The sequence below is a fragment of the Phyllosticta citriasiana genome (assembly GCF_038021145.1).
Source record: "Phyllosticta citriasiana strain CBS 120426 chromosome Unknown IWZ02scaffold_12, whole genome shotgun sequence".
NCBI classification, from domain to species: domain Eukaryota; kingdom Fungi; phylum Ascomycota; class Dothideomycetes; order Botryosphaeriales; family Phyllostictaceae; genus Phyllosticta; species Phyllosticta citriasiana.
In genome coordinates, this window is record NW_027117289.1 from 755,394 (window position 1) to 769,641 (window position 14,248).

General features: G+C 56.4%; 5 protein-coding genes across 5 annotated transcripts; all 5 read left to right on the forward strand.

Annotated features, from left to right (window-relative positions):
- Positions 1 to 102: 102 nt before the first annotated feature.
- IWZ02DRAFT_383068 (P-loop containing nucleoside triphosphate hydrolase protein) lies at positions 103 to 1,317 on the forward strand (the record flags this gene model as incomplete). The annotated part of the gene is made up of 4 exons (XM_066765257.1): positions 103 to 191; positions 251 to 571; positions 625 to 1,147; positions 1,195 to 1,317. The coding sequence occupies 4 exons, from the start codon at positions 103 to 105 to the stop codon at positions 1,315 to 1,317; spliced, it is 1,056 nt and encodes a 351-aa protein (XP_066620054.1).
- A 518-nt stretch (positions 1,318 to 1,835) lies between these two features.
- Positions 1,836 to 4,373, forward strand: IWZ02DRAFT_59423 (uncharacterized protein). The gene is made up of 6 exons (XM_066770939.1): positions 1,836 to 2,359; positions 2,415 to 2,469; positions 2,527 to 2,610; positions 2,678 to 3,037; positions 3,094 to 3,756; positions 3,880 to 4,373. Exons 1-6 carry the CDS (start codon positions 2,307 to 2,309, stop codon positions 4,045 to 4,047), a joined length of 1,383 nt encoding a protein of 460 aa, XP_066620055.1. The 5' UTR covers positions 1,836 to 2,306; the 3' UTR covers positions 4,048 to 4,373.
- A 2,825-nt stretch (positions 4,374 to 7,198) lies between these two features.
- IWZ02DRAFT_459376 (long-chain-fatty-acid-CoA ligase/ protein binding protein) lies at positions 7,199 to 9,791 on the forward strand. Its single transcript, XM_066768077.1, has 3 exons — positions 7,199 to 7,595; positions 7,648 to 9,229; positions 9,329 to 9,791. Exons 2-3 carry the CDS (start codon positions 7,659 to 7,661, stop codon positions 9,435 to 9,437), a joined length of 1,680 nt encoding a protein of 559 aa, XP_066620056.1. The 5' UTR covers positions 7,199 to 7,595; positions 7,648 to 7,658; the 3' UTR covers positions 9,438 to 9,791.
- Positions 9,792 to 10,386: 595 nt separating this feature from the next.
- Positions 10,387 to 12,728, forward strand: IWZ02DRAFT_60271 (uncharacterized protein). Its single transcript, XM_066770945.1, has 2 exons — positions 10,387 to 11,840; positions 11,891 to 12,728. Exons 1-2 carry the CDS (start codon positions 10,496 to 10,498, stop codon positions 12,613 to 12,615), a joined length of 2,070 nt encoding a protein of 689 aa, XP_066620057.1. The 5' UTR covers positions 10,387 to 10,495; the 3' UTR covers positions 12,616 to 12,728.
- On the forward strand, positions 12,729 to 13,777 carry IWZ02DRAFT_60272 (uncharacterized protein). The gene has a single exon (XM_066770946.1). It carries the CDS (start codon positions 12,842 to 12,844, stop codon positions 13,457 to 13,459), a length of 618 nt encoding a protein of 205 aa, XP_066620058.1. The 5' UTR covers positions 12,729 to 12,841; the 3' UTR covers positions 13,460 to 13,777.
- Positions 13,778 to 14,248: the final 471 nt, after the last annotated feature.

The window sequence follows — 14,248 nt, forward strand, 5'->3', positions numbered from 1 at the left end:
CCTCCCCAGACGCGTTTCCCTCCAGCTCGCACTCGACCCGACCCGACCCGACCCCAACTCGACCCCAACACGCACCCCACCACCTCTGTCCATCTCATCGCCATGGTGCAAGCCGAGTCGTCTGCCTCGGCCGCCCGCAACGGCATCAAGCCACAGTCGGATGGGGGCGCCGTCGCATACGAGCTGCCTTGGTTCGTTGTCTCTGCATCTTGCACACGGCGCTTCTGTAAGCTGACTCTGGGCGCCAAAGGGTCGAAAAGTACCGCCCCGTCTTCCTCGACGACATTGTTGGCAATACCGAGACCATTGAGCGTCTCAAGATCATCGCCAAGGATGGAAACATGCCCCATGTCATCATCTCTGGCACCCCAGGAATCGGCAAGACCACCTCCATCCTGTGCCTCGCCCGCCAACTTCTCGGCGACGCATACAAGGAAGCTGTGCTGGAGCTCAATGCCAGTGATGAGCGGGGTATCGATGTTGTCCGGAACCGCATCAAGGGGTTTGCCCAGAAGAAGGTCACCCTGCCTGCAGGAAGGCACAAGATTGTCATCCTGGATGAGGCCGACAGGTGCGCCGAATCTCGACATGCTTTGCTTTGCTCGTATGCTGATCGGCCTGTAGCATGACGCCTGGCGCTCAGCAGGCCCTCCGGAGAACCATGGAAATCTACTCGTCCACGACGCGCTTCGCCTTTGCCTGCAACCTGTCAAACAAGATTATCGAGCCTCTCCAGTCCCGTTGCGCCATTCTCCGATACGCACGCCTGACCGACGGCCAGCTGGTCAAGAGGTTGATGCAAATCTGCGAGGCTGAAAAGGTCAACCACACCGACGATGGACTTGCGGCGCTGGTGTTTTCTGCCGAGGGAGACATGCGCCAGGCAATAAACAACCTGCAGAGCACTCATGCTGGCTTTGGAATTGTCAATGGGGACAACGTTTTCAAGGTGGTTGACAGCCCTCATCCAGTCAAGGTGCAGGCCATGATCAAGGCATGTCACGAAACCAAGGTCGATCAGGCGCTAGATGCGCTCAAGGAGTTGTGGGATTTGGGCTACTCGTGCCATGACATCATCAGTACCATGTTCAAAGTCACCAAGACCATACCCACGATTTCGGAGCACGCAAAACTCGAATTTATCAAGGTATATGCCGAGGCCCGTCTCGTAGGTTTGTGGCGCTAACGAGTCAGGAAATCGGATTCACCCACATGCGCATCCTCGAGGGTGTCCAGACATACTTGCAGCTTGCTGGCTGCGTTGCAAAGCTTTGCAAAATCAACATGAAGCCAGGTCTTTTTGACGTTCCCCAATAACATCTTCAAATGACCACGGTCGGAGAAATCCTTGTCGATATTGCATAACTGGCGTTTGGAGTCGAAAGGCGTGTGATTTTCAAAAGTGGGAAACTGGCTGGCCAACCACGATACCTCCGAATCATGTTCCAAAGTAGTCGATCAACAGTCGTCGAGATCAAGAGCGGGCTGAAGTTGTCGGAAATTTCAAATCGCTGCTTTTCCGTCCGACTTGTGCTGTGTCGTCGTCCCCGAGTCACCCAATGGCCCCTGGAAGAATGCGGCTTGATGAGGTGATGCCGTCTTAAAATTGTGTGCGTTCCCGTCCCGGCTTGACTTGGTTGACCGCCGTTAATAAAGCTCGCCAAGTGCAGCTTAGCTTTGTAGGCTCATGTGGACGGGCTCTCATTGGTCATGTCGATCATAGATCAATTGTCCCCAGGTTAGGTGGAGGCAGACCGACCGTAGAAGAGCGCCAGACATAGAGAAACCACATAATTTTCAACAAGCCGATTAACCGCTTCGTCGCCCTCAGTCTACAAGAACGAGAAACTGTAATGCTGAACCCATCCACTATCCCGCTACCTTGAGAGAAGGAACCTGGCTCCTGGCGAAGCTTGCCTAGAGAATCCCTGCATCGATCAGTGTTCCCCGCAGCCAATTGCGTACGAGCCGCAAGGAAGAACAGGAACAAGAGTCCAGCAGGCTTTGAACATGTTTAGCCAACCACCAATTGACTCACATCAAGCCTTTGGTGGCGTGTCATGTTTCTTTAGGGACGAGAAAGGCGGGGCAACCGAGATCACAAAAATTGCGTGCTCGCCGCCCTTTCTCCCCCCACGAAACCCTCCACGCGCCCGACTTCGGCATTCCCATTGTTTGTAGTCTTTGTTGACTAGATCTTCTGCCCACCACCTACGTCTACAATATCAAATCCTCCAAATCTCACAAGGTCTCTTCTGAATTATTCACCTTCGCTTCATTGCAACTTCTCCTGCATCTGCAAGATCATGAGCGGATCCGACCTTCCTCAGCGTTTCGAGACGCTGCAGCTTCACGCCGGGTGAGTGCGCCATGAACGAATGGGTATTGTGCCTGAGCTGACCATGTCTGCGCAGACACACGCCCGACAAGGAGACTAATTCGCGCGCTGTTCCCATCTACGCGACCTCTGTATGTTACTACTCCAGGACAGCTTCTCTTGAGGAACGTCATGACTGATTGGAGCAGTCGTACGTCTTCGATGACTCGGCACACGGCGCAAGGCTCTTTGGCCTCAAGCAATTCGGCAACATCTACAGCCGCATCATGAACGTGAGCACAAACAGCCGCCCGATACTGTCCAGCAAGCGCAAGCTGACTCATTCTGGTCGCGCGGTAGCCCACGGTCGACGTTTTCGAAAATCGCATCGCAGCACTCGAGGGCGGTGTCGCCGCCGTCGCCACGGCATCTGGCCAAGCAGCGCAATTCATGGCCGTTGCGGCGCTCGCAGAGGCCGGTGACAATATCATTTCGACGTCCAACCTGTACGGCGGCACCTACAACCAGTTCAAGGTGGCCTTCCCGCGGCTGGGCATCCACACCAAGTTCGTCAAGGGCGACAAGCCCGAGGACTTTAAGTCGCTCATCGACGACAAGACCAAGGCCGTTTACATTGAGAGCATTGGCAACCCCAGGTACAACGTCCCCGACTTTGAGGCCATTGTCAAGATTGCGCACGACGCTGGCGTGCCCGTGGTGGTAAGTTGGTCCGGGAATATGGAGACGAGGATAATGACTGACACTGGTTCAATCAGGTCGACAACACCTTTGGCGCAGGCGGATTCTTCTGCCGGCCCATCGACCACGGCGCCGACATTGTTGTGCACAGCGCAACCAAGTGGATCGGCGGCCACGGCACGACGATCGGCGGCGTCGTCATCGACAGCGGGAAGTTTGACTGGGGCAAGCACGCGAAGCGGTTCCCGGCCATGGTCGAGCCGTCGGACGGCTACCACGGCCTCAAGTTCTTCGAGACGTTCGGGCCCATCACGTTCGCAATCCGCGCGCGCGTCGAGATCCTGCGCGACCTGGGCGCAGCTATGAACCCATTCGCGGCACAACAGCTCATTCTGGGGCTGGAGACGCTGTCGCTGCGGGCCGAGCGGCACGCGCAGAACGCCATGACGCTGGCCAAGTGGCTCGAGAAGAACGACAATGTTGCTTGGGTGTCGTACCCGGGCCTGGCGAGCCACCCCTCGCACGAGCTGGCCAAGAAGTACCTGACCCGCGGCTTTGGCGGCGTGCTGTCGTTTGGCGTCAAGGGCGACGCCGCGGCCGGCAGCCAGGTCGTCGACAACTTCAAGCTCATCTCCAACCTGGCCAATGTTGGTGACTCCAAGACGCTGGCCATCCACCCCTGGTCCACGACCCACGAGCAGCTGTCGGACCAGGAGAAGATTGACAGCGGCACCACCAAGGTAAGCAAGCAAGCAAGCAAGCAAGCAAGCAGCCGACCACAGCATCCAACCTTCTCTTTCTCCCTCCGCAATGAACCCATAGTATCAAGATGGTGGCCTCTTACTGACTTCACTCCCTCGCAGGACCTCATCCGCATCTCCGTCGGCACCGAGCACATCGACGACATCATCGCCGACTTCGAGCAGTCCTTCGCCGCCTCGGCGACGCAGCCGTCTGCGTCCGGCTCGGCCGACAACGCCACGGCGACGGGCAACACCAACGTCGACGGCAAGCTGAGCGGCTCCACCTAGACCCCTGAGGTGGCCTTCTTGGATACATACATACCCCTGTTCTTTCTCTCAACGAAGTTTCCGAGATTTAACGACACGAAAAAAAAGCCATGGTGTTCTCCTTCCTCTCCTCTTCACCTCTTTCCCTTTTTTTTTTCCCCCTTCTTTTTCAATTTTTGGGCAAGACAATGCGGTGGACGGACGGACGCATCACGAATTTCGAAGCGGCGGCCAATGGTTGTGGGAACTTCAACATCAAACCAAGGAATGCGGAATTGAATGAACGAAAGCACAGGAGCTTCGGTGTTGGATCGGTCTGTCAATTTCTCTTGCGTCGTCGCTCGTCCTCGTAGAAGAGCGCGCGCGCGCACATCTCAGTAGTCATGATAGTCGTAGCAGCAGCAGCAGTCGTAGCAGCAGTCGTCCATTATTCAACCAAGGAACGACGCACGCGCAAGATGCCGAGGTAGAATGATAAGATGCGTGGAGGTGCGGTGAGGCGGCGCATATGATGGATGGCGAGTCTATCATACCTACCTACCTACCTTGACTTCACACTAGTAGGAAGGAAGGAGGAGCTACTGGCATTTTCTCGCGGGTCCTTGCGGTAGGTATGTAGCTGTGTTAGTATTCTGGTAAGCAGCCTTAGCACTGGCGCGGCGCACACGTGTGCATGTATGTACGTATGCACGATTCGATGCGGCAACCAAGTACCAATGCATGTACTTGTGCAAGTAAGTATGCATGCCATGCGCACCATGCACGTGATCCCAAGTACATGTACCCAAGGAACCCACTAACATGCTTGGGAGGGGAGCCGTCGGCAGGCAGGCCACGAAACGGGGCGTCAGATAGGCAGATGGCCTCAAAGCAGGTGGTCAATCAAGTAATTGGCAGTCAAGTCAGCAGTTAGCGAAAGCAAGGTCCAGCCAGACGCAAAGGTGTAGACATGTACCATGTAGGCGCAAAGTGAAAAATAAGTGGCACAGCATATGGCAGCGCAGCAGCGCGATTGCCATTCCGGGAAAGAGGTACGACAGGCAGCTCTGCGTCGGTTTCGCCGATGGTCATCCCATCGCATCATTAAATTTCCAGACGCCAGGCGGTTGAAGGATGATGAAGGTTTTGAGCACTCGACCCGGCCGGCCCAACAGGGCACCTGCAGCCCGCAGTCCTTCAGCTGAACAAAGACGCACGTCTTGGCGCGGCGTAGTGATTGGACGGGGGCTTTTTTTTGATGTCGGGCGCTGTGGATTGCCTGGTTCGCTCACTGCGCGCCGGCTGACGTGCCTCGAGTTTCGTTTCTAGAGCCCCCGCCGTCCGCTGTCGCAGCAGCAGCAGCAGCCACGCCGCCGGACCACAATTGCGGCACATGTAGGTAAATGCGCTTTGCGCCTCTTCCCCGCCTACATTCAAATTAGCCAGCCAGCCAACCAGCCAGCCAGCCAACCAGCCAGCCAGCTAGCCAGCTAGTGCAGCTGCGACGAGACGAGATGAGATGGGACGGACGAGGAAGAGAGGGTGGCTGTTTGGCAGGCTGAATGACTGACTGCTCGGCGCGACGGATGGATGGATGGATGGATGGATGGACAGGTGGGCAAGGAAGTGAGGTAAATGGTCATGCAAACGCCGCCACAGCTCGAGCGCGCCTGGAGTAGGAATATGCCCCGCCATGTCCGTCGGCGTGGCCGTCTCCCCCGCATTTCTTGGACCAGGTAGAGGAGAAGCCGCATCAAATGGGAACACTCTGACAGGACAGGCACATGGCGCCCGGCAGTACCTAGCGCAGCACACAGCGCAGCGGCAGCAGCACGAGGTGAAACGGCGCGCAGGGAGGCAGCCCACTCTCCCAGGTTCGCGGTTGGCGAGGCGCGGGGAAAAGGACGACGACTTTCGTTAGGTGAGCTGCCCGCCTGCCCGCCTGTCTGCTACCTAGCACTCTGTTCCGCCGTGGAATTGATGCCGTGCTTCCGTCCGTCAGGTCGCGGCGCCCCGCTCAAAGAAGCCCATCCATGTGAAGGGCGGGCATCACGGGGAGCGGAAATGGTCAAGATGGCCAACGTTCTTGTCGCCGTCTTGTTCTCTTGATCGTCTCTTGTCGTGTGGCTTGGAAGTCGGCCATGGGCTATGGATGGAGTCACGATGCGTGGCAGTGGGGCACGACGAGGGTCCCCGTTGGCTGGTTCCACCCAGTTTCCGCTTGTCCTGCAGCCAAACGGATGTCGCGCGTCACATGCGAGATGGGGTGCGATCTCGCAGCATGAGGCAGAAAAGCGCAAAAAGGGAAAGGCAGAAAATGGGAAAAGGAAAAAAGGAAAAAGAATAAAAAGAAAAGAAAAAAAGAAAAAGGTTACGGAGCCCTGCAGCCCTCTCGGAGCCATCCATGACTTGTCAGGTCGCCGCGCCAGTCGTATTCTTTTGGCCGTGGTCCGCAGCAAGCGGCGCCGCTCCGTCCGACTGACTCTTGTCAACACCTCGTTTTCAGCATGACGACCGGAGGCCCGTTGTGCTCCCTCGACCAGCGAAGAGAGGCGGCCAGCCAGTCGCGGTTACGGCCGACATGTGCAAAGGCCATCAACGCCGACGCCATGCAACGGCTGGGATCAGCCCGCAGAGCTCCCTAGTACCGAGGCACGGCTACCACTGACCGCCCGACCCCAAGACACAGACACGGTCACCACCAGCCAGCGTTGCACCCTCTTTTCCCCGTTCTCCCTTGTGATTGTCCCTCTACTCCCCACGCGCTGCCTTCGCCCTCGCTCCATCCACCGTTTCCTCCTCTTATATCGCCGTTTGGCGTCCACCGCTGTCCGTTCCGGCCCTGACATCACTCCCTCACACATCTTTTTCTTGGCTACCGCCTTTGGCTGTGCTCCGCCAGCTCCTCCACCTCTTCCTGCGTCGCGCTGAGTCTGCGCCCTCTCTCCTGACCCTTCTTCCACCTGTCAAGTCTTCCAGGCATTCGCTTGTCTTGTAGATACTTGCTTCTTGCCCTCCGCCTCTGTCCATAATTTTTCCCATTATGGCTCCTGCCAGTCTTCCTGCCGTAGACCGCGCGCTGTCGCTGCAGGGCCTGCCTCCTCCGGGTCAACCCCACAGCGCTACTGTCCCTGGGACCGAGAAAGAGGGTCGCACCGCTACTTATCGCCATTGGCGCTTCGTCGACGGCTGTCTCGAGTCTCTGGACCCCTCGGTGAGTTTTGCTTTCCTACTCCTTCTGTCCTTTGTCTTGTAGCTCATAACAATCCCAGGTTACCACCATCCACGAGGCCTTTGAACAGTCTGGTAGGCCTCCCCCCCGCTCTTGACCGCCGTCTCCTCGTTCCCACCTAACAATTCGTCTCCAGCCAAGAACAATCCCAACAGCCGCTGCCTGGGACACCGCCCATATGACCCCGCGACCAAGACTTGGGGACCATACGTCTGGCAAGACTACAAGACGGTCCATCAGCGCAGGACCAACTGCGGCGCCGGTCTTGCCGAGATACACAGGAAGATTGGCGTTCCAGACGGAGCCAAGTATGGCATTGGTCTTTGGTGCCCAAACAGGCCCGAGTGGCAGATTGTCGGTATGTTGAGGTTATAAATATTCAGAGGTACGAGGCGTTGACATCCACGTAGATCTGGCGGCCATGTCCCAGGCTTGCTACACCGTCTCCATTTACGACACCCTCGGTCCCGACACGACCGAGTACATCATCAACCACGCTGAGCTGAAATGCGTCGCGACCTCCCTGAACCACATTCCCACGCTCTTGAAGCTGAAGCCGCGGTTACCGTCGTTGAAGTTGATTGTGTCCATGGACCCCTTGGATGGAGGTGAGTTGCCGGGATCCTCGAAAAGGGATATTTTGAACGCCATTGCCGGTGACCTTGGTGTGACAATATACTACCTGGGTGAGGTCGAGGCCATTGGAGAGAAGCACCCGAGACCTTATAATACTCCCCATCCCGAAGACATTATCACCATCAACTATACCTCTGGAACGACGGGTAACCCCAAGGGCGTGGTTCTGACCCACAAGAATGCGCTTGGTGCGACCAGCTCGTCCATGACCATCACCACCCAGTCGAGTAGCGATGTCATGTGCTCTTTCTTGCCTCTTGCTCATATCTACCAAAGAGTGGGCGAGCACACGGCGCTTTGGGGCGGCGGCGCCATTGGATACTTCCACGGCAACATTACCGAGCTTGTTGATGACTTGAAGTTGCTGCGTCCCACGGCTTTTACCGGAGTGCCCAGGTTGTACAACCGATTTGGAAGTGCCATTAAGGCTGGCACCATCGACCAGGGCGGCGTCAAGGGTGCTTTGTCGAGGCAAGCCGTCGCCGCAAAGACTGCGGGGTTGAAGGGACCAAACCCGACCAACAAGCATTTTTTCTGGGACCGCATCTGGGCACGCAAGGCTGCCTCGGCCGTCGGTCTCGATCGTGCACGCACCTTGGTGACTGGCTCTGCTCCTCTTGACCCGTCTCTTCACTCGTTCCTGCGCATCGTCTTCTCCAACCAATTTACCCAGGGTTACGGTCTCACGGAATCTTACGCGGCCTCGACGGCACAGCTCATTGGAGACATGACGTCGGGCAACTGCGGTGCCTCTTGTCCCTCGCAGGAATTCTGTCTGGAAAGCGTGCCGGACATGGAGTACTTCGCCACCGACAAGCCTCACCCTCGTGGCGAAGTCTTGCTCCGAGGACCCAGCATGTTCCGCGAATACTACCGCAATCCCGAAGAGACCGCCAAGGCAGTTGATGCGGATGGATGGTTCCACACTGGCGACATTGGTCTGGTGGACGAGATGGGCCGCCTGAAGATCATTGACCGCAAGAAGAACGTGCTCAAGCTCAGTCAGGGCGAATACGTGTCGCCTGAGCGCATCGAAAACGCCTACCTGGCCAACTGCGGATGGCTCGCCATGGCCTACGTCCACGGCGACAGCGAGCAGTCGAGCCTCGTCGCCATTTTTGGCATTCAGCCCGAGCAATTTGCGCCGTTTGCAAGCAAAATTCTAGGCAAGCGTATTAGCGAAACCGACAGACAGGCGCTAGAGGAGGCAGCAAAGAGCCCCAAGGTTAGGAAAGCAGCGCTCAATGAGCTGGAGCGTGTGGGCAAGAAGAACAAGTTCAACAGCTACGAGCGCGTCCGGGCTGTGCGGTTGCTTCTTGAACCGTTCTCCATTGACAATGAGCTCTTGACCCCGACGTAAGTACCGCCTTTACCCGACATGGTGATGATTCTTTGTGAAAACGAAAACTGGTTTCTCAACTTGTCGAATGTTTGCTGACGACGTGTGACCATCAGGCTTAAGCTCAAGCGCCCCCAGACGGCCAAAAAGTATCGCAATCTCATTGATGAAATGTACGAGGAAGTGACCAGTCAAGACAGTAAGAAGCCAAAGGCGAAGTTGTAGATGGAGGATTCGGCGGTAAAGAGATCTCTTCAAGCACAGCGCCTTCGGATCTGGCTGTTTCTTTGTTCGAGGGACCTCGGAGGATTTAGTGGTCAAGTCATCTGAAGTAGGTGATTGCTGAACCACTGAGCGGCTGAAAGGCTCGGGAGGGCGGGTCGAGAGACGGAGTAGATTCCGCTGCGGCAGTTTACACCATTGGGAGGGGTTGGCACTTGGATAGACATGAGCGTTGGTTTGCCCGCGCTTCTTCGCTCTCGATGTATAGCATATTACGGTCATGATGCTTGTCAACTAGTGAACTAAAGGCACCAACGGTTGCCCTTCATCGACATGAGAGCTTACACCTGCGAATGTCCCTGGCTGCTGGAGTCCGATTGCAAGTCGCTGGTTCGATGACGCCGAAGTGAGTGGAGAGAATCGAATCATACGTGCCGATGCCACCATCGTACAGCATCATGGAGGATTCCAGAAGAAATAGCACAGCAGCCGACGTGCAGAGAGGAAATGGCAGAAGAACAGCAGATGTTTTGGTGACGAGATCGGCTTGGTGAGTAGAAGACGGAGCGGCAGCAGAAAGGTTATACCATTCCAGCTGTCACGACGGGCTCTATCCATTTTTGGAAAGACGGACAGAGCGGGCGCCCGTTGCCGTTAGGCTATTTTTGTTCCCCAGATCGTGGCTCGAACGATTGACTGACGGCCGCTGTAGGGCTGAAGCCAACCTAAGTCGTCGCATCCCCCACGCTGCCACCTCAAACAACACCTGAACCACAGCTTCTCCTCTCCCGACAGCCCTCTGAAGACCTCCTTGGCCGACCCCCTACCGACCTGGACTCCCATCCGCGACCAACTCTCTGCCGGCCCATTCTTTCCAGGTGCTCGCCCCGTGTCCCTCGCTCGCTCGAACCTACCGCACGTCCATCCCCCGCGGGGCGTGCCGTGCGCGGCTCGTCTTCCGCCCAGCGACGCGACACATCATACGTACCCTCGGATACTTGTGGCGCAACTTTCCCTTTTTTGCGTCTACTCTCCTCTGTCGCTCTCCTCCTCTGCCCTCCATGGCGTTTCCGAAGCTGACGCCGCTGCAATCGCGGCTCGCTGCCTCCCTGACGGCCCTCATTGTCCTGATCATCATATACATGTCCATGTACCCCCGCAACTTCGCCTCGGCCGCCGAACTAGAGTCGAATCTGGACCACAACCACCAGCGGATACACGAGGCGCGCGGCGTCATTGACGATGACCTCTTGCGGCAACACGAGGTGCTGGAGGGCCTGGTTAGATCTGCCTGGGACGACATGGACGACGAAGACAAGTACCCCCACGCTGCGTACGAACCCGAGTTTGTGGTTGGAGTTTCAAAGGAGCTGGTAGGGCGCGCGGATACGACGAGCACTGGTGCCGAAGCCACGCTAGAAGGGAATACTCCGGCGGCAACAACGGTTTCGGCGGGCAAGACGCAGACGTTCAGGTTTGCAAACGAGAGCGTGTGGGGCAATTATTCTCAATACATGCCAACGCTGCCGACGATTGCGTCGAGGGAAATTGTGGCACGCAACCTTGACCGCGAGCTGAAGAGGCGGGATGCGCATCCAGGTGCTGAGGACGTGGGACAAAGAGCTGAATGGGATGACGACGAGCTGGCGACACCTACCAGGAGACAGACGGCAGATACCCGAATCGTCTACATTTCGATGAATGTTTGTAGTGGGCCAGCGGTGAATGGGACGACGACTGCGGCCCCCCCTCAGCTCACCATGTACGTTTCGACTTCGAACGACAATGATTCCCCTGGACCAAATTCGGATGGAGAACAGGCCGTGCTGCCCCTGACTGGCGGTTTTGCCGGCGCCACGGTGATTGCTACAAGCAATGTCTATGTCAGCGTGCATGCACCCTCGCCCCTCCCAGATGGCTATTCTGGCGATTGGGACTACGAAGTTGCCGCTTCTATCGACGCTCCATACCACGCGTACAATGATCGCGATCCTACGGAGGCTTTTGCATACTTTGTCGACAGCGATACTACTTCTGCCTTGATCGTCACGGATAATCTGACGACGACCAAAACTGGCTCGGACGATTACAAGGCCTGGATGCAGGCCGTCGACCCCTTTTATGTCTACACCTTCAACAGAAACATTACTGCAATCAATGGGCTGGAGCGCTCGTATTGCGCACTACGCAATGCCCAAGCGCAGGCCCCAACAGCCGTTCTCACCGGCATGACGACTCGAGGGTTGGGAAATAAACCTAAGCAGCAGTTTTTCGTCCAGAACTTGAATGGATCGACGTCCTATGAAGCGTTTCCCGTCATGCAGGGCAATAGTACTGCCTCAGGAGCTGGCGTCGTCGGCGGTGGAGGTCAGGTTTGGCCGGTGGTCGGCTTTACCACAAAGTCAGGTAAGAAAAGATGCGCTGGTGCCCGTGAAGAAATTCTAACGACGCCACAGACAACAACTGTCAGATCATATTCAACCTGACCTTTTGTGACGAAGTATCGTACGCGGTCCCCAGCAACCCGGACCGCTTCTCTGGCATGGAACCCCTCCGCGACTTGTACGACAACCATGCCATGAGCATTTACCAAAACTTCGACTATACGCTCCAGCAGACAGCCTGCAACACCACCACGACAGCGCAATACTCGCTCGCCAAAAACTGCACCGACTGCGCCAAGTCGTACAAGAACTGGCTCTGCGCCGTCACAATTCCACGCTGCGAAGACTTTTCGGCATCGGACAAGTGGCTGCAGCCGCGCAACGTCGCGTCACCCTTTATCAACGGCACGACCATTGCCGAGACACCTTTTGCCGACAACGTCAAAGAATACAACTCGACGCTGCGCAACCGCCTGTACGCCAACTCGAGCCGCAACTCGCTCATCGACACGGTCGTGCAGCCAGGCCCTTACAAGGAATTGCTGCCGTGTGATGATCTCTGCTACTCCCTCGTCCAGAGCTGCCCCGCGACCATGAGCTTCGCCTGTCCGCTCAAGGGCAAGGGGTTGGAGCAGAGCTACGGCACGAGGGATGGCAATGGCGGTGGCACGTTGACCTGCAGCTATCTTGGCGCTATTTTCTACGTCAATACGGCTGGCTCGCTGTGGGGTGGCGCTGTCGTGCTAAAGAGTTTCGTTTTTGCTGCGCTGGCGGCCGGTTGGATGGTGTGGGTGTGAGTGGACATTGTGGGATTGGCTCCCCGTCTTGTCCGAGTATTGGGATCCTTTTGGAGACAGGAGCATCTTGTTCGCAGCGATTGGCGCGAGTTCGTATTCTTCACGGACAAAGACAAGACCCGCAGCACTGCTACTGTCTGGAGAACATCACGATGGAGACGCGTGCGGCTTCTCCGTCGCTCGTCGTTGCCCCTTTCTCCGGCGCTTTGAGAGGCTGCTGCCCTGGATGGACGCCTCCATCGCCTTGCCTTCCGACATCGAAAGTCTTCCTGTCGCGCGGGTCCTGCGCTTTTGTCTGCACGCCCGACACACACCTGGACAAACCGCCAGCACCTTGCTGTCTTCGTCGTCAAAGCAGCAGCAGCTCCTCACGCCACGTATACTACGCTTAGGTACGTTGAGGTACGCAGCATTCTCAAGGCCATTCACAACTCCTGTCATCATTGCTACCTCACAGCGCTCCTCCCGCTCCTGCTTGCCGCTTCTTCTGCCTTCGGCCATCCGTCCGCCAACATGTCTAGAAAAGTACATACCTACCTACCTCCAAATCTCGACCGCCGCCTGCTCGCCGGTCTCCCGGCTCTGGGTCACATCCCCTCATCATCTCCCAAGTCCCGGTGGTCCCTATTACCGGAAGCATGGGTGCTCTTGTCGCTGGCTCTGCTTGCTTGCTTACTCCTACCCTTTCGTGCTCCAACCCCCCCCCCCCCCCCCCCAATTCCAATCGTCCCCTTTTCCCCATGGCGAGCTTGGCAACCCTGACGCTTCCTCTCGCGCGTCTTGTATTTGGTCATTTTTTTTGGTGCCAAATCAAATCAATCCACATTACTCTGCATTTGCATAGGCGTTGGTACGCGAAGTGGCTTGGTACTGGCGTAATGGTAGCGGGTGTAGACTTTGGAGAGCGGCGTTTGTTGGCTTTGACACTGCTTTGATAGGGGTTTGGGTTGGGATTTGCGAGCGCTTGTAATTGTTGGATGGTTTGCTACGTGGTTTGCGAGAGAGGTGGCGGTGGTGGTAGTAAGGAGTGGTAGATGGAGCGAGATAACGGGCCCAGGCCTGTCCGTGTTGGTGGGTTTTGGTGGGTAAGAAGGTAGGTAGGTAGGTGGTCAAGCAGCGAACTTCGGTAGATATCTATTTTATCTGACTTACCCCTGTGGCGCTCTGCTTGGTGTCTGTCTGTGTACTACCCGTCACTTCTGCATCTCATAGCTTCTCCTTTTTGCTATCGTATTTTCCCGCCTGTCATTTATGTCGTTTATGTTCACCTAACTTATCGTCTGTCTATCTGTCTGTCTTTGCTTCGTCATTTCTTGCGCGTTTGGCGTTTGGTCTTATTTTATCTGGTTTGTACGTGGCTTGAGGGTTTGGAGTTGACGTTGGAGGTATATATACCTACCTACCTCAACATCTCCTTGTCCGCGCCAGAGATGCAAGAGCTCGGGTAGAACGAACAGCTGGTAGCAGTCAGAGTGGAGGCTAAACGGCATCGAGAAGGGCTTCGGTGTGTTAGGGGGGTCGTAAATACCATCTATCATGAACAAGACGAGACGAGACGAGGGGTCTTTTCGGCATTGGAGCCAGAGCGCCGTCTGGAGAGCTGGAGGAAGGCAAGCTTGTCCCGATTTGGTCG